Source organism: Sycon ciliatum, chromosome 13 (genome assembly GCF_964019385.1).
Source record: "Sycon ciliatum chromosome 13, ocSycCili1.1, whole genome shotgun sequence".
NCBI lineage: Eukaryota > Metazoa > Porifera > Calcarea > Leucosolenida > Sycettidae > Sycon > Sycon ciliatum.
The window spans coordinates 7,479,898-7,499,541 of NC_088655.1; the positions used below are offsets into that span (position 1 = coordinate 7,479,898).

A 19,644-nucleotide genomic window follows, 5' to 3' on the forward strand; every position below is an offset into this window, starting at 1 on the left:
TGCACGCACACATGCGCGCACTCATGCACTTGGTTGCATACCCACACATCCCTCAGGATCACTAACGCAAATGCATCTACTACTTGTCATTCCATGTCCCTCCCGCAAATGGGGAGAGAATGACATAAAGGAGAACACAGAATAGATGACGGGAATATATTTGGAATGTTATATTACATTACACAAAAGCACACGCATGTGCGCGCACACACACACACTCACGCGCATGCGCGCGCACACACACTCACACACGCGCGCACCCCCACACACAATAATAATAATGTCTGTCTCTCACGCGCGTGCGCGCAAACACACTCACGGGCGCGCGCACGCACACTCACGCTCGTCCGCGCACACTCACGCGCGTGCGCGCGCACACACACACTCACGCGCTTGCACGCATACACACAATAATAATAATGTCTGGCTCTCATCTGCATCCATACTGAGAAAACCCAACGAGTTCCCGAATAGGTGTACACCGTTGCCGGTATGTGGACTATCTTCTCTCCTTGAACTGCGGGTCATTGCGTGATGTAGCTTATCAGCAGTACATACTGTGTGTTCATACAGGAAAAAAAACATGCCAGCTAGAGGCGCTGGCGCTGCAAACAGTCCTTCCTATAACCTTGGGGCGGTGGCAGTGGTCGTAGCTCAACAGTGAGTCACTGCGACCGATGGTACAGCCGCTCTTGATCTTCTTCCTGTAAAATCAAGAACAGCAATCGCAGACAGGTTCATCGATCGCACGCAGCATAGCCTAGGGAAACAGGAGATCTACTGCCGTCCACCTCATCAGGCCGGTTTCGGAAAGCTTCACATTTCGTAGTGATGTAGTCCAAAACAATTCTACAAATGCTTTGGAAAAGAAAGAACTACATACAGTAGCTAGTGTGTTTGAAATATTGCACTCACCTCCGCTTTTCGACTAACACTTCACAGTGTGGCGTGCGAAAAAGGACGCACCACAGTTTCATCCACCAGCGTCCGCATCGGATGAGTGCCATAATATTCCTCCTGAAAATCCTCCTCTGCCAAATGGCTGGAACACACGCGAAGGATTTACATTGTAGTCCCTAAATTGTCAAGCAAATAATTATGTCGCTTGATAGCTGCTATGGTGCACTGCTCAGCCTGTGCCAAGCACAATCCTTCAGAAATTGGTGCAGGTTCATCCCAGGGGGGTTACCAGTAAGATTATAGTAGCCAAAAACACAGCCAGAAGCCATGATAACACAAATACCCTCTTCTTCCATGGACAAACAGAAAGAAGATGCGAAATCCCAGTGTTTCTGGATCTGGCCAAAGGATCACCAAGTCTCAATGACGTCACGGGTTTGTGACGTCACGGCACGGACCCGAAAAGGACAATTGCAAACTGATATATCTCAAGAACGCTTGGTCGGATCGAAGTGGGACCTTCACCATTCGACTCAGCGTCCAAAACTCTACGGACCATGAAGTTTTGATTTTTGGGTGTAGTTCCCCTTTAATATACGTGTATACGTAGTACATACAACAAAGTGTCTAGGGTCTTTGCTGCAAATAATGCTCAATACCTCAACAAGGGCAGAGCTTACCACAAGAGGCAGAACAACAGAGACCAAAAACCTTTCTCGTAACTCCGAGTTTCGTGTTTCAAAAAACACTCATCACACGATAAAACATAATAATGCTATTTGCTAGTTATATAGGGTAATTTTAATGTAGCAGACTTAGCGGAGGACGTTCAGGTTGGTTTTAACTCTGAGTTTCATGCCGCTAAGCAATCATCAGACAACTGATACTCGGGTCTACCCAACAGTATGCTTATAAACACATAGGGCCACAAGCATAAACAAATTTAGCGCTAAATCTGGTGTGAGGTAGGGGGAGAAAGCTGGCGCGGGCCAAGGCGCGACAGTGGAAGTGCCAGGAGGGTGGCGGGCAACAGGCAGGTGTGAGCATGAAAGCGCGGAAAGAGGCGATGGGTAGGCAGTGTACAGCAGATGGGTGGAGGTGCCAGGAGGGTGGCGGGCAATCGGCCAGTGAGATCGCTACAAGTAGGGAGTCGTTTGGTGACGGGCAGGCGTGAGCAGAGTGGCATCGCCAACATCAGGTCAAGGGATTGTGTTATTATAGGGTAATTGTAATGTAGGCTAAGGCAGTGCTGCAACCACGAAGCTTGAGGAGATAACATTAGCGCTGGAATACACTGTGCGTAATATGAGTGCAAGTGTCATGGCTGAGGTATATTGCTATAAGCAAGATGGGAGATACATGTAGAACCGATGCAGGAATTAAGTATGTTTCAGTGGTAGGTGTGTCACGCCAAAGGGCTGGGTAGTATGTGTTACATTGCAGATAGCAGTGTGGCTAATGGCGCAAAAATGTGGTTTGGTGTGAGTGTGAAAGAGTGAAGGTGAACATGTGTGTGCATGAGAGAGATAGATAGTGTGTGTGTGTGTGTGTTTGTGTGTGTGTGCTTGTTGTTGGAGGAGGCAGTTTGCTTTTTTTGAGCTCTGTCTCAATGATGGATTAGCCACACTTGGCAGCCAAGTGCCGTATGGTGGAGACCAGGCCTTGGCTGCTGTGGCCCGTCCTGACAGCCTTGCGAGCTGTCGGGAGGTTTGTTGTACGCATTGCACTAGTCAGACGAAGTGGTTTGGGGAATTTGTAGTTTTTTGAATTATTTGAATGAATTATGGTCACAACGAGGAGGACGGGGAAGACGAAGGCGAAGAGGACACTGGTCACTGCGACATGGAACGTTCGGTCCTTGGTGGAGGACGCTGGTTATGCCAAAAAATGCATTAAAAATAGAAATGTCTCGGATACCGCCGTTGACAGGAAACTGGATTTTCTTGTGGAGGAACTCGGCAGATTCGGCGTGGACGTTGCTGGTATTCAGGAGACCAAATGGTTTGAAAGCGACGTCTGGCCTGCTGGGAGCGGTACGTTGTTGCACTCTGGGAGGCCTTTGTCTTTGGAGAATGAGCCCGGCCGCCGGAACGAGGGAGTTGGAATTTTGATGAATTCCGCCGTGACCGGGATGTGGAAGAGCGGAGGGGAGCAGTGGAGCGCCGTCAGTTCGCGTATTGTCACTGCTCGTCTTCTTGTCGCCAAGCGAGGTGATAAACTCCCTGGTGGAGGTAAGTGACACGCAGATTTCTGTGTCTCTATCGTCAATGTTTATACTCCAACGAGTAAAGCCCCACCGAACGTAAGACGCAAGTTTTTCGATGACTTGCAACGAGTTGTGGACAGTATCCCATCCAGAGATGTTCTTGTGCTGCTTGGAGATTTGAACGCGCGCGTCGGGTCCAGCACTGACTATGCAGACAGCGCTGTGAGTCGTATCGATGGCATGCCAGGGGATGAGCGGATGTGGGGTTGTGTCTTGGGCCAATTTGGCCTTGGAAATTGCAATCAGGCTGGTGAGGAGCTGTTGTCATTCTCTGCAGCTAATCAATTGTCAGTAATGAATACATGGTACAAGAAGAGACGAAGTAAGCGTGGAACATGGACTCATCCAGCCACTCGGCAAGTGCATCTCATTGATTATGTCATCATGCGTACGGCTCATTGCTGCTACTGTAGGGACGTTGGTGTTGTCCGCGGCGCACTGTGCTGGACTGACCACTACATGGTTCGGGCGAAGCTTGTCCTGGACTTCGTCCAACGTAGATCCACTGTCCCTAAGCGGAGGTCGTATGCCACCCATCGCCTACGTGAGCCTGATACGTTGCTGCAGTACCGAGAGTCAATGGAGGCAGCCTGTGGTGGCGTGGCCGGTGGTGGCCAGAGTGTTGAAGAGACCTGGAAGTCCCTTCGTGATGACATCACCAGCGTAGCGGAGAGAACACTGGGCCATGGTCGGCGGCGACAACCAGACTGGTTTCTGGAGAATAGGGCAGCATTGGAGCCACTTATTGAGGCGAAGCGACGTGCCTATGAAAGGATGTTGTCGGCAGGCAATCAAACAACACGTTCCGGATTAAGATCAGCCCAGCGGTCGGTTGCGAAGGCGGTGCGTGGTGCAAAGGAACAATGGATCCGTGAGGTGGTCGGTGATGCTGAGCGTGCTCAAAGGGATGGCTGTGTGATGTGGAAATGCATCCGAAAATTACAGCGAGTGGATGATGGCAGGCGTACGGTCACACACTCGGCGGTTTATGATGGAGACGGACACCTTACTGACAGCCCGGAAAGTCTTGTTACGCGTTGGCATGCACACTTTGACAGAGTGCTCAACATTGCTAGTCAGTTTAGTATGCATGTCATTGATAACATGCCTACTGCTGAGCCGCGTCATGAACTTGACATGGCCCCGACATTTGAGGAGGTGATGGCTGCAATGCGGAGGATGAGTAGGGGCACGGCTGGTGGCTCTTCAGGTATTGTGCCGGAATTGGTGCTGGGTGGCGGTCTTGCTCTCCACCGGCGTATTCATTCTCTGATTTCCCAGATTTGGGCAGGTGGCTCCGTTGTTTCTGAGTGGCGTGACGCTGAGATTGTACCCATACCGAAGAAGGGCGACCTACGGTCATGTGACAATTGGCGAGGCGTCAGCCTGTTGGATGTAGTTGGTAAGATGTTTGCACGGGTTATCCAGGATCGCCTTCAGGAACTGTCCAAAGATGTGCTGCCTGAGTCACAGTGCGGTTTTAGGAAGGGACGTGGGTGCGTCGACATGGTGTTTGTGGCGCGCCAGCTAATCGAGAAGGCCATCGAACATGATACGCCACTGTATGTCATATTTGTCGACCTGAAGAAGGCTTATGACAGCATACCCCGTGAGGCGTTGTGGCTTGTCCTCGGGAAGCTCGGTATTCCACCTACCCTTCTCAGCTTGATTTGGTCCCTACATATCGGCATGAGGGCTCGGGTTTGTATATCTGGTCGCCTGACGGAGGACATAATTAACAATGGTCTTCGCCAAGGCTGTACTCTTGCCCCCACCCTATTCAATCTGTATTTTGCTGCCGTAATGTCTTGGCATTGCCGCTCTTCTGTTCCCGGCGTGTCCCTGCGCTCACGCCCTGGCGGAAGCTTGTTGGGGATCGAACAACCAAGGCGCGACTGAACACGTACCAAGTTACCGAGTCCCAGTTCGCTGATGATGCCGCTGTATACACCACATCAAGAGAACATCTGGAGACCCTGGCAAACGAGTTCATCGCCTGTGCCTCTCAGTGGGGTCTCACTGTCAGCATCGCCAAGACAAAGGCCATAGCAGTCGGCCTGGGGGACCTACAACCTGAGGTCGTCCTCGATGATGGTGGGGTTGTGGAGATGGTCTCCGGCTTTACTTACCGTATTTTCCGGGGTATAAGCCGCACTTCCCACAGGTAGGCATAGTGGGATGGTCTAAGACCATGATTGAGAAACAGAGGGTACCAGGTTCAAGTCCTGCTTGGAAGCGGAAGGAATTTTTCCAGCCGTGCTGCGACCCACAGTTAAGGAGGTTCGGGACAGTTAGCCCCAAAAAATTAATTTCAACATCAGCCCAATCTGACATCAGGTTTGAATAGGTACAGCCTTATATTTTCGCTTAGTAACATCAGTTTTTCAATTGCCCGAATAGGTCTTGCCAAAAACACAATTTTCCTTGATGACACAAAATAACACAAAATCCCAAAATTGATGAGAAATCGTCCATAACATCAGTTAGGACGAAAAATATGACATAAAATTTGACAGACTGTTCAAGGTATTGACTAAGATGATATCAACACCGAAAAATGTACACTTTAGTTGACAATGGGATCCAGGTCGTCATTTCCTGGAGAAGAACAAAAAGACGCAAAAAATGAAACTTTGAATATTTTTTGCAGCTTATTTTTGAGTTTGCCCCATATGTGGATACTTCAAACACGTTCTATAAGTGGGTTGGAACAGGTTTACCGCGGCGAAAATAGGGGTCACCGTGCATATTCTGGAGAAAAATCCAAAAAACTGTCAAAATTTGCCTAAAATTGGTAAATTCACGTATCTATATTGCTTGTACTTCTCTGCTGCTGCTTTGTTCATAACTTATTGGATTTTTGGCTGTTAGGTGTTGCATAAACTCACTAGAGCCCTCGGCGTTCAGAACAATACAAGAATGGAATAGCTGAACTAGTAAATTTGCCGGAAAACCCTGGGTGCACGCATTATCGATAGGTACCTTTCTCCATGATTACTCTCCTGTTGGTACTTGGTTGTGATACATGTACATGTAGCTATGATAGCGCTTAGCACTGCCCCATATCAAACTACAATGAAAGCTGACATGTTGGAACGAATCAGACAACATTGAGTCCTCTTGTTCTTCAACTATGCGAGCTAGAACGTGTCCCCACACTGGCAAAAATGATGGTATTTTACGGTGCGCACAAACAAGTGAAACACTGTGCCACAGGGCGTTCGTTATAGTTGGGTTGCTGCTGGTTCTTCGCTAGGTGTTCAGCCACCACTAATATAATCTTCCTTGAGACTGTCACCCGCTTCTTACCTCCGACTTGCTCCTTCATCAGTCTGGAAATGGCTGGCTCACCACTTCGTTTGTAGGACAAGACAAAGTGCTTCATCACCAACCCACTGGCAGCTGCCCGCACTGCAACTGATTTAGAGAAGCACGTTGCTTGAACCAACGGTTGAAGGGTGGCCAGCCGCTTTTGCTGATGTTCTGCAAACTCCATCGCCGAACATGCTGATGCAAAAGTGACAGAGTGCTACAGGATACTGGCATCAGGGCGAGCTTCGACAATTTTAGCTAGGGCCGCAACATCCGCAACAGCATCATGAGCAACGAACTCATTCCCAACGATGAACTATAAATCAATCTGAGGCTGTAGCTCGGGAGCTCCGGTATCGCGGTTTAGGGATCAGAGTGTTCACCAATCACAAAAATGCACACCATCGACACACACATCCGTGCACACATACACACACACACACACACGCACACACACACGCACATGCACACACACACACACATGCATGCTCTCACACGCAATAGAACACACGCGCGCGTACACACACACATACATTCACGCACGTGTGCGTACCCACCCACATGCATGTGCACACTCATGCGCATGAGTGGAGATGCCCGCATACACATGTAACACCAACATGCCCTGGGAGCGGTCATGCAGGTGTGTATAGTATGTGTGCGAGGGCACGTCCACATGAGCGCATATGCATGTGCATGTTCATACATGCGTATGGTGCACACATGCACAAACATGCAGGTCTATGCAAACACACAGACGCTCGCGACCGCCGCGCATACAGTGTGCTCATACATTTCCATAGCCATAGGGTGGCAATGACTCCCAAATATCATGAGTAAATCTTATGAGATTGAAAAACGCACTTACCCAAAGCAGCTTTGGTGTTGCTTGTGGAAGCACGGGGGCCAGGGTGTTAAGCAGTTACAGGGCTATCTGTATCTATAAAATTCTCCATCCCACACTGCTGACACGGAATGACAAGTACGCTGCCCGGGTCGTACCTCTTCTCTTCAACGCAATCAATGAGCGCCAGAGGTTTGCCACAGCCAGGATTCTGGCACGCAGACAATCCCACAGCCAGATACCTGAGATGAACGATTCGTCGACCGTGAAGAGGGGCACTGAACGACCTCTTCGCGGGAGTCGAATCCAGTGGCGTTAGTGATGGAGATCGCCCTTTCCGTTTTTCAGGAACCCGATCGATCGTTTGAGTTTGCGAAGCGTCCCCCTCCTCGGCTTTTTGCATCGTCCAGTACGCAGAATGAGAGGCCGCGTCGTGGGTGACGGATTACTCTCCCGCGTCTTCATCTCCAGGACACGTCGGCAGGAGAACCGAGCTATCCAAAAACCGCCAATGTCAAAACAAATCCGCAAGTCCACTAGTGGCTGAGCTTCTTCCTCAAATCTTGTCTCGACTCGAGCACTGCGAAGTCATGGTCAAACTATTTTCTGTGCAAGATCGCGTCCCATTTTTCCACTCCGAAAGGCATTATTTTTCAGAAAAAATTCGGAAATCCAACATGGCGCTAACCGTCGCGAACCTCCTTAATTGGGAACTCGTGGCCTGGCACGAGGGTAACATGGATGCAGCTAATGGGATTTCGGTCTTTGACCACTTGGTGGTGGGTCTGATCTACTCACCTCCCACCGTTAAGGAGCTGCATCTGCGCCTTGATCCTAGAGGGTGGTGGCGTTCCCACGGCGGATGCGGAAAACTCGGCTTCCAGCCGAGTCTCACGCGAACCGTGAAATTTATTATATTTTTTTATTAAGCCGCACTTTTTTTCGCTAAAAATCGGGCCAAAATCGCCCCTGCGGCTTATACACCGAATATGCTTGCGCGAATGAATGCTTAGCATACATCAGTATGCATGCTGACGTCATGTGACATGTCATTCGACTCAGCTTCGCGCCTGTGTTGCTATCCCGGCACTTTTACTAGTTTTAGTGTGCGGGCTACACCATACGGTACGCGTATACAGGGACTCTATTTTGCGTACTGCAAGAGATAGTGCAGATGACATGGAGTGATCTGTAGTCAACACAGCAATACACCAACATCTCTGCAGCAACCTGTGGTGCACTAACACTTCATAATCTGATCTAACATGGTAATTAGCTCCATAACCATAATAAATTTGTAGAAAGGCCATTTGTCAATGAGTGTGAAAAATCTTGGTTTGTGGGTGCGGCTTATACTCCGAATACCAACTTTTAGTCAATATTTTGCCTCAAAAAGGGGGGTGCGGCTTATACCCCGGTGCGGCTTATACCCCGGAAAATACGGTACCTCGGTAGTGTGGTGAGTTGCGATGGGTCACTGGACGTGGAGATCACCTCCCGCTTGGCCAAGGCATCTCGTGTGTTTGGTTGCCTCCTGACCCCGATTTTCCGGTGCCGGGGTTTATCCATCGGCATTAAGTGCATGGTATATCGCGCTTTTGTCCTGAGCACTCTGTTCTACGGTGCAGAGACATGGGCTGTGAAGGTTACCTACGTCCATCGGCTGACCGTCGTCCATCGCTCCTGTATTCGGTCTATCCTCGGTGTATCGCGGATCCAGCAGTGGGAGGACAGGCTCACATCGGTAGAATTGGGCAGGCGATTTGGCATGTCTCTTGACATCTCCGATTTGCTCCGACAGCATCGTCTGCGCTGGCTGGGGCACATTGCCCGTATGGAGGAACTCCGCACTCCGCAGCAGATGGTATTTGGCGAGTTATATGCCACTCGCCCCCGCCACGGTCCGAAGAAGCGATGGCGTGACGTTGTTGTCACTGATCTAGCTGCGGCCCAGATCGGGGAGGGAGAATGGATCCGTCAAGCCCAGGATCGCCCAACCTGGAGGCGGTTGTGTCGTCAGCAGCCTCCTCCACCCGGACCGAAAGAGTTCCGTTGCGCATGTGGCCGTTCCTTTGGCCGCATTGGGGACCTGAAGAGGCACGCCCCCCACTGCCGCGTCTGAGCCATCATCGCTACGCGACGGGCGTCAAAGGTCAAAGGTGTGTTTGTGTGTGCGTGCATGCGTGCGTGCGTGCGTGCGTGCGCGTGCGTGCGTGCGTGCGCGTGCGTGCGTGTGTGTGTGTGTGTGAAAACACCGCATATCTCATCCAGTGATACCAGTGTAGTTTGCGAGCGAGAATTTGCTGGCATGTCTAGACCTCGAGATGAGCTCGCTTCTCTTGTTGAGGCATGTTTCTCTATCCGCGGTTATGATCGGAACTTCTCCGAAAGGCGAAGTTGGCACCTCTTGCTGATGTTGCTGTAGTCTTGTGCTCGTTTTGAAACACTCCACTGGATCGAGTAGTCTTCCTGTCTCTCCGTCAATTTCCAGACATACTTGGTAAGTTCGGTGCTCTTCCGTCTCTGCTCATTGTTGAATGTGTCCTTGTGGTTTCAGTACCGGGTCTTGAACGTAGGCTCTGTCACTCCGAAGTACACACGTGCTGGTTTAACATTACGGTGTGTCACTTCAGCTTTGCAGACCAGCTGCAAAACGAAGTGTATTGTTGACTCTGACAAGGAAAAGTAGCGGTGATAAATTGTCACGGACCATAATGGAGGAGGTAAGACGCATCATATTTCCTGCATGCTCTGCTCAGAACCCGCAGACACTATCGTTACAGCACTAGCAGTATTGCATTGGCAAGACTTCTTTAAGATATGTCCTCTTGCAGTAAGAACAAGTACGCCTATTTCACACCAACCTCGCACACCTCGAACCTGGCACAACAGAAACCGTGGCTAGTTTACATGCTGATGCTTGATGTAGATCTGCAACAGCAAGAAATGCACCGTCGAGCGTGCCATGAAGGTCGCTTGGAGTTGACCAGCACAGGCTACACTGGTTCCACATGGTATGTGGCGTGCCCACATCACAGATTTCTTACGTCATGAAAAACGCGATTTGAACCCTACTCACCCTAGTCTCTGTGCTGCATGTTGAGGGAAAGTCCCGGTTGGAAGGCCTACAACGCGACCAGCGTGCTCTTAAGCTGGGCATCAAAATGCACTTGATCCAATCTAAATATCAACAGGCGATCCTTGTAAGTGCACGTACACTTGATCAAGAGACTCAGAATAACTGATGAACCGTGATCTACGAGACCTGGTATTCTGGCGTCATGGGGCACGGGACTTGCACAGTCGATCTACACCCCAAAGGAAACTTACCTGCAAAATTTGAGCGAAATTGGATATATCAACTTGCTCAAATTTTCTTGTTTTCTCAGATATGCTCTCTTCTAGTTATTAAATGAGCCACGACACGACAAAAGGGTGCCTATGGCACGCGACATCAAACTGAGAAAAACTCGTTGAAAGTTGAGTATAAAATAAAGAGAGTGCACATTTGCTTTTTGAATTCGATTAGTTTTCCTTGCGATTTATCAAGCTTTTTGATTGCGGTTTTTCTGCACCAGAAGCAGTGAGAATTCATCCATTGGGCTGAATCCATAATTCAGTTCGTGACCATTTTGCCATAAGCACACTTTTGCCATGGTGCAGCTCAAATATTATTGCTGGAGTGAGTGATTCAGTATCAGAACGAACGTCACTGCCCGTATCTCAGGTTTGCCGTTATCTCAGGACAGCTCGTCTACCATGTATTATACCACATTTTGAAGACGTGTTTTTGGCACATATTACGCGTATTCAGGATAAAATTGTCTTGATGAAAATGAGTGAATTACACAGGTGGGCAGTGATAAACTGACACTAGTGTACACGAAAAATAATTCAAACCCCCAAATTGGAAGCAGTTTTGCCATAGGAACTCAAGCTAATGGTGCCCGGTAGAGAGGCGTGCCAGTACCTGAGGCGTTCGGGTAAGAGACATTTGAGTGTACTCATTGATATTAATATTTGCAACTATTGCATCATTTCCGCAGTCTTAGTAAACTGCATTGCAGCCATTCATACATTATTGTACTCATTCCAAACACCCACACAGGGACGTTTCTGCTGCGAACGTCACTTTTGGGTCACTAAATGTTTGGGCATAACCCATCATTAGTTTGAACCAGTAACCTGATACTGAGCCAACCCTGAATATTTTGGTGGATCAAAAGCGGTGTTTGCAGCAGGGAGACAATGTGTGAGTGTCTAGAGGGAATAGAGTGATATTGTTACCTCATTGGTTACCCAATTTTTCGAATGGGAAATTCATTTTGATGTATTTTCTTTTCTTCTAAGTTGCGCTTACCTTCTCCTGCTCCTCTGGATACTTGCTCTCAAGATGGCGGATAATGGCCCGTAGTCTAGCCGCAGGCTCAGCGTTCTCGCAGGCATCACTTGCTATTGCAGAGTCCAGGCATGTACTGTTGTCCTGGTAGAATGAACAAGGGTCAATCAACAAGAAAGTAAAACAGACCTCTTGATAAACATTGCAGATAGCTCTGTAAACCAGAACAGCAGTTGATTTTGAATACTTTGCAGATTCAAGAAACTAATGACTAACGCCCATTCTGAGAATTATCACAACTCCCATTAGCACATTATAATAGTGGAGCCAAACTATGTCTTGTGATCAGAAAATTGTACAATTTTTTTAAAATGCATACTTCAAGTATGGTATTGGTCAGAGAAAACAATGTAATTCGTCATTGGTTGATTCGCGTTGTTAAGTTGTAGTTAGACCGGTTTGCACAATGGTCTTACCAATCTCCTTATTATCCTGTTATCTTTGTTCCCGATGGACATACCTCGTGCACATCTTTGTTGCGTTTTCCCCCTCATTGGACCTTTCCGCACGTGAGCCTTCCAAGTTATTTGAGAAGGTTGGTGTTTTTAGCTTCGTAGATTCGTTGGAGCTAGGTGTCAAGTCGTTCAATGTCCCAGTACCCCGGGCAGATTTGTGCCTTGTTGTCGCACTATCTGACTATGTATTATCTCGTTGCATTGGTGGGTCGTTGTCAAAACTCGTAATGTGTTGGTCCTTCCTCTTTTACATGAATATTATTGGTTCACCACCCAAGGTTAAAATTGAGTCACTGTTATCAACACATTGTCTCACATACAACTGACTTCCTAACTTTGCACAATACTCACCATGTACCTATCTCACACATCGCAAGCATTGTCGTTCTTATCCAATAATTCTTATTGGCGTATTGACACATTCATTTTCTCTTTTCTCAATATATATAACCTTAGGTTGTTTCCCATTTTCCTTTAGTCACGAACCTTCACTCATGATTGTGACAAGAGTTAAAACTTCTTTGGTTGCAATGTTTGTGATATGAATGCGCACTTGATTGTATTCATCGGCATATTACGATGATTATCTCGACGCTGCCAATTTAACTAAAAGTGCGACTTACCTTTCTCAAGGCAAAAAGATCTGAACCCTTTTGAAGCAGAAATTCTATAACCTCCGCCGTGCCGTTGCCACAGGCTTGGTGCAATGGAGTTTCTTGATCCTGGAGTAGGGAGAGGTGAGAATATTGAAGATAATTTGTATTGGGGAAACAACAAGGGGAGGGACACAGAGACAAACTTTGAAAAAGTTTCTTAATGTAGAACCTCAACACAATGCCAAGGAACATAATTACCCCCCCCCCCCCCGAATAAGATGTCGGGATAATCCCTTCGGGAGCCCTTTCGGCTTCACCAAAGCAGTGAGGTACTGCCATTTGGTGACTCAGTATTTACGAAGGTTCGCGTCCTTGCAATCGAGTCGCTTCGGGCCAGGAGGAGGATACGCAAAGCAATAAAAATTCGGGACATGGGCCCGAGAATAAACGACAACGCAGGATAGAACCTCCTGTAAAGGCATTCCTGGTACAAATAACTGGTCCAGTACTTGCTTCTCCCGGATAGTGAATTCTTTTTCTACTTCCATACACTGCTGTTGCCATCACCTGCAATTATGTGCACATGTACATATTCACATGTACATATCCACATGTACATATTTATAAAGTGTAAAAAGGACCAAGAAACTACAAGTTACACTAGAGTGTCCACTAACACCATCAGTTACTAAACAATCAGCTCATGCGATAACATTGCTAGCCAGTTAGTTGTAGAACGTCAGTACCGACGGTCAGTGTCGTCCGATTTTATCACATGAGCTGATTTTTTAGTAACTGGTGGTTTTAGTGGACATTATAATTATTGTAATTTGTAGTTTCTTGGTCCTTTGTGCTTTGTATAAATAATCCTTGACTCTCCATCCGAGTTCATACAATACATATACATGCACATGTTCTGCTTGGTGTATGTGCAATGTTTTACAGTTGTCACGTATCATGATATTGCTGTACCAGTTTTGTGTTTGTTTCTGATGTTTCCTCAGCCCTTTTTTTCTCTCTCTCCATAGTTCATGCATGTATGAATATTATCTCCCCACAGCACTGTTCATTATCAAACCTTTCCCAATAGTGCCTGTACAGTCTATATCCAGCCCACCGATAATGGTGCAGAGCCACTCCATTTTATGTGTCTATCAGCACTGCTTGTTGTACTGTTGTGCATTATCATACTACTACGCATTCGTTCCTCATGTTGTATTCACGTCAGCTGACGTCTGATGCGCGTAGTTGCGTACACTGTACTGCTTTCATTCCTCACGTTGTATTCACGTCTGATGCGCGGAGTCGCGTACACTGCTTGTTGTTGTTGTAGACGTTTATTTAACGTCGCACCACAAACAGGCGATTTGGCCTCCTTTGATACATGTGGACGACAGAAGGAGTGAGAGAGAGAGAGGGGGGGGGGGGGCAGAAGTATGGAGAGAGGAAGGGTAAAAATAAATGAGCAATCAACCTCAGGGCTACACCAGAGCAAAAGCGGAATGGGAACATACTAATTATACAAAATAGCTTCATACATATATTGCAAAACACGTTTACTATTCTTCAGTCCGCTATACCACAGAAACACACTAGCCGAAAAGCATTTAAACGGAGCCATGATGCGCTTTTAGCAGGGCACAGAACTGAAGGTGGCTGGGCTCGGAACGGAGATCAGGCGGGAGCAGGACCGGGCCAAAATGGTACTCGAACGAGGTGATGTGTTGCTCCCCGAGTGCGGTCACCAGTAACTCTCACGAAGAAGCTGGTGAAGAGGGAGCTAGCTCGGGAGAACAGACAACGACGGACAAAGATGCTTTCCCTTGTCATGTTGTATTCACGTCTGATGCGCGGAGTCGCGTACACTGCTTTCACTTCGCATGTTGTATTCACGTCTGATGTGCAGAGTCGCGTACACTGCTTTCGCGCGATCTTTTGATTTGAATGTTTTTTTGAACCTCCGCTTCTGCTTCGAAAGAGGCAGAACTTTCCTTTGTACTGCAAAATGATTTCCAGCAGAGTCTGCCAGAACTTGCCTTTGTACTGCAAGATGATTTCCAGCAGAGTCAGAGTAAAACATTATAATACAGTCTTCTAAAATAACGAGTTCTGTGCTATCCGGAGGCATGTTCGAGTAAGAATAGAAGTGCCCATGCCCAAATTCATTCTTGATGTCCTTGTTGCTATTATCATTTCTGATGATGGGTATTTTATGACGGAAACGATGAAATATTTTCCTGATATGATTCTACGTGAGCCAGTGTTGCTCACAATCCACTTTCACTAATGAAGGTGAGTGACGCGTCCCACAGGTTCCTACATCTAGTAGTTGTTTGCTTTACAAAACCGTATTACGTTCTGTCCTAGGATTCCTATTTCATGTGTATTCGGCCACACCAGGTTATTTCTATGTTTCGCGTCACTGCGCGCGTGTCTTTTCAAATAGTTCATGTTGTGTTCGCCTGGTGCCCCGCAGGAGTCCCTTGTGGGACAAGACAAAGACTAATTATCAACAACGAGCATGCGTGTAATAGATGAGAGAGAGACAATACGGAGAGGGACAATACGTCGACAAACACTATACACAACATCTCGGTTTCCTGGCAAGAAAGGGGAGGGGGAGAGGGAGAAAAGACGTATATATACAATATGTCCTTTTTCCCGGAAGAAAAAACGAACAAGGAAAATACTATATATTTAAATAGTGCAAATCAACGAGATTGAGCGACGGGCTAGGGCCTACACAACATACAGCAAGTAGCAGGACATGCCTAGCATTTGCACAGCTACAGGAGAGTATTCTTTTGTTTGAAAAAATTAATGAAGAATTTCGAGACTAACAATGAAGAGATCCAGAGTGAATAGAAAGAATAAAGAAGCACGCGCGTCCAGGACTCTCACGTTTGGCAAGGCCATCGCAGAGAGATACGTCTGGTTGGACTACAGCAACAGCGACAACAAGATGTGACTGTGTGAGAATGTCTGCACGTCTGGTGTTCAGTGATGTACGATTGAGATTGTACATATACCGCAAGTGAACAGGTCAAAACAAAAACAAATGAAAAACAAAGAGAGAATGAGCTACTGCTAACCATACGCCTGACAGTTCCTTCCTTCATGAGTCAGAGTCGATCCGGAACGCTCGAGGCCGAGGCACGGACGTACCGTGACATCTCTATCTCTGCCAGACGGATCAGTTGAGCACGGCATGGGGACATGGCGATCAGTGCTCAACAGCAGGCTTTTTGGAGGTGCCAAGAGATAGAGCATGCGGGACGACGAACTGGCTGGACAGAGACGATGGTCAGGAGAGACAAGGAGCAGTGGCGTGACAGCTGATGGAGAATAGAGTTCACGAGGAGAACAAAACAAGTAGAGCGTAGTGCATGCCGGGCATGACTGGACTGACATTTTAGTGTTAACAAAATTTTCAGACTGACGACGACACATGACGATGACGACGATGACGAGACTGTCCCGGAGCTGGGGATGCTCGAACTGCTGGCTAGAGGCGGATGGTTTTTTCCTTATTCTACAGGTGTAGGAACCAAAGCTGCCACTATGTTGTGTTCCCTTGGTGCCACGCAGGAGTCCCTTGTGGGTCAAGACAAAGACGGATGTATTTACAATGAGCATGCGTATAATAGATGAGAGAGAGGCAATACGGAGAGGGACAATACAGCGACAAACACTATACACAACAGTTGACAAGAAAAGAAGAAACACCCAGATGAGTTAATCGATGGCTGTTCTGGTGAACATTCTCTAGCCAGTATCAAATCAAAGGTTATCAGCTTCTCGATAATCTTGCACGGCGATGGTACTACAGTAGAGAGTGTGACTGTGCGAGCGATGAAAATTCTATTTTTCCAAGCCGTACGGTAGGGCCTGTTCAACAAGCGAGCAGAGATACCAGGGTGTCAAGGACTCCGAGATTTTCCTGGACCGTGATGGAGAGGAATTCTACCGAACTCATGTCAAAGTACAGAATGAGCCATCCATGAAGCCTGTTGCCCCATCGCTCCAGCCCAGTCTGCCAACTGTGCTGTGGAGACTTTTTGTCGTTTTGGATAAGAGATACTGTGAAGCTGGAAAGTCCAACTACCAAAACGTTTAACGTTTTTGTAATTTTGGCATGATAACGTGCAGAAAAGTTAACGATGGCTACCTGGCTACCCATCTGTATGAGAATCGGTAATTACGTTTTTTTGAAATAACGAAAAATAATTGGTCGTTAAAACATTAGACATTGTGACTCGTTAGACTTTCCGGTTTTACAGTAGTTCAGTAGTGCAGCTATTCTGTGTGCAACATGGCTCAGTACACATAGAATGGAGTTTTGTTTTTCCTCCATTTCTGTTTTTTCCCTCCCATATGCGTGCCTTTTCCAGGAATATTCCGATGCGAAACAATACTTCCTTCCGCGTCATCGAAATTGTCGCAGTTTGACTAGTGACTTGTCACTTGTTACTGACAACTCCATAAGCTAAACCATAAAAAAATTATTGATGATAGTCTGAAGTCACATACACCAGCTTCTCCGGAGTACCACAGGGGACAGTTCTCGGGCCACTGTTTTGTGTTCTCTACGTCCGTGACATTGCGAAAGAGCTGTCCCCTTACAAAGTTGCGTCCCTGCAATTTGCAGACGATATCTCAATTAGATCTAGTAGCATGAGCACAGATGAGGTGTCCCAAAATCTCTCAAGTGCTGTCCAGCACCTCGCCGATTGGCTTAGGAACCACGGTCTTATCTTGAATGAAACGAAGACACAGATCATGTCGATATCGCCAGTACAATCTCAAACATTTGACTTGCAAGCGCAATGTAATGGACTGCCTCTGCCAACTGTTTGCTCTGCCAAATATTTAGGTCTCCACCTTGATGCAGACATGAGCTGGAACACCATGGTTGACCACGTCGCAAGGGGCGTCGCTTCAAAAGTTGCCGTGCTCAGACGATACGCTACATTCCTGCCTTTTCAATGTCGCATAGCCTATTTTCGTTCTTTCATTTGATCACACTTTATGTATGCCGCTTATGCTTACTTACCATTTCCCACGGCGGATCAAAGTCGACAGCTTAATGGGCTCTTCAGGCGTGCTGTACGCACAGTCTGTAGGGTACCTCCGGGGACACCCACAAGCAATATTCTTACACGCATGAACATCCAAATATTGACCACATACGCCAACATGCACCTTCTGGTTTTTATCTGGCGTTGTCTCCATGACTCCTCTAACATCAGTATGTTGTTCGCTAGCTTTTTCAGCCGCAGTAATTCCACTCAAACTCGTTGTGGGCACAGCAATTTACTGATTGTCCCAGCCAGCCCAACTGGATACCTTGCCAAACGTGTTACCTATGCTGGGACCATCTTATGGAACCTGCTCCCCGCTGTGGTCAGGCAAGAATGAAAACGCAATCCCCTTAAGTCAATGGCTCTTGCCTTTTTTGCTTACCAGATAAATAAGCCTCTTTATAAATGCTGTATGCACTGCTCTTTCCGTTATTTTCTTATTATGAAAGTCACAACTCCTGTTTTGAGTTGTTTTTTTTTCTCTCTTTTTCTTTCCCTACTAGTTGCTGTTACACTCCCTGATCCTTATGCACAGATATTCAGCATTCCCTCACTAGTGGGACCATTGTTATTAGGCGAGGGTCTGTTTTGGACTTTCCACTCTAAATAAAGAATACAAACAAACAAACAAAGTCTAGAGTAACGTTCCAGGACAGTTAGGCTGAAAGGTTCACACGGAGATGAAGGCGTCGCTGACGTAAATTGCCGAAAGGTTTTTTGCCAGGAAGGTTGTAAGTTGGTCGCGCCTCATGTCAAATGCTTTGACTTTCTCCACAGCACAACAGCTGCTATGCTTGTCGTCTGCTGGCTCTGGATGATTTCTACTTCACCACCAACGCAGTAAGAATACACGATCGTTGCGAGGTCGTTTGAGTACCGTCAGCGGAATCACCTCGAACTTGTAATGAACTTTTTTTAGCCGTGGGATGCCCATTCAATTTAGCTGTGTGGTCACTGCTCATGCAGGTAAGTGTACTATCACGTCGAACGCGCACCCTTTGTCAGCATCACTGGTAGATTCACTCAGTATCTGCACATGCATCACTAGCTCTACACTACTGTGTACACGCAGAGTCTACACGGCCCTCGCAGGTACAGTACTGACTGTCTCAGCATTCCTTGCATGCATTAGTTTGCTGACCCCCTCGATGTGTCTCCAAGCGCTGCTGCTTGTTCCACGAAGTCATTCTCACCCCAGCTAAGGTAAAACAATGATCAGTTTTGAGTGAATCGCTATACTAGTAAGCACGAGAAATGTGCAAATTGCAATGCCTGACTGATCTCAGCGAGTCGAAAGTACTATCGCAGGAACATCAGCGAAGACATTGCATCTAGTTCAAAATTTTCAGTTTCCAACAACAGAAAATAGAACTTTGCTGTCACCCTATACTGACGACTATCGTCTATGTCCGATTCATTATTAATGATAGCTTGCATAGACCTCGGTCCTACCGGTAGGACCTACCGGTAGGACCTACCGGTAGGACCATCATAAACAGACATGCTGCATGGCCTCTGTTCTAACATTGACCTAAAACTTGACCCTAAGCTGTTGCTAAGGGGCTAATGAAGGAGTCCATAAATTTTAGACGTGATCGCACAAGGAATACTACGAAATTCCATGGTAACAACCCATGGTAACCATGGAAACAGAGTATGGTATTATGCATTCCCCGGCCTTGGCAAGCTAATAAAAACATTAGGACCTCACCACAATTGATGTGCCATGGTCAAAATTCACTTTGGACAGAGTTGCTAGCGTACCGACAGGATTATGTGAGGCCATTTTGA

General features: G+C 47.2%; 2 protein-coding genes across 2 annotated transcripts in view; one reads left to right on the forward strand and one right to left on the reverse strand.

Moving 5' to 3' along the window:
• LOC135829454 (uncharacterized) overlaps positions 1-19,644 on the reverse strand; it is a 125,153-nt gene that overhangs the window by 30,912 nt on the left and 74,597 nt on the right. The window contains exons 4-5 of the mRNA XM_065341859.1: positions 12,800-12,898; positions 11,683-11,805 (exon numbers count right to left, since the gene is read on the reverse strand). The gene's annotated coding sequence lies outside the window, so the exon portion shown is untranslated. The remainder of the gene's footprint in view (positions 1-11,682; positions 11,806-12,799; positions 12,899-19,644) is intronic.
• LOC135829129 (uncharacterized) lies at positions 3,032-9,444 on the forward strand. Its single transcript, XM_065341535.1, has 3 exons — positions 3,032-3,131; positions 3,192-4,775; positions 8,951-9,444. The coding sequence occupies exons 1-3, from the start codon at positions 3,032-3,034 to the stop codon at positions 9,442-9,444; spliced, it is 2,178 nt and encodes a 725-aa protein (XP_065197607.1).

Coding starts and splice junctions, on each gene's coding strand:
- LOC135829129 (XM_065341535.1), top strand. CDS start 3,032: ATGTGGAAGAGCGGAGGGGAGCAGTGGAGCGCCGTCAGTTCGCGTATT. Junction 3,132..3,191: donor TGATAAACTCCCTGGTGGAG/GTAAGTGACACG, acceptor CAACGAGTAAAG/CCCCACCGAACGTAAGACGC. Junction 4,776..8,950: donor GGCTTATGACAGCATACCCC/GTGAGGCGTTGT, acceptor TCTACGGTGCAG/AGACATGGGCTGTGAAGGTT.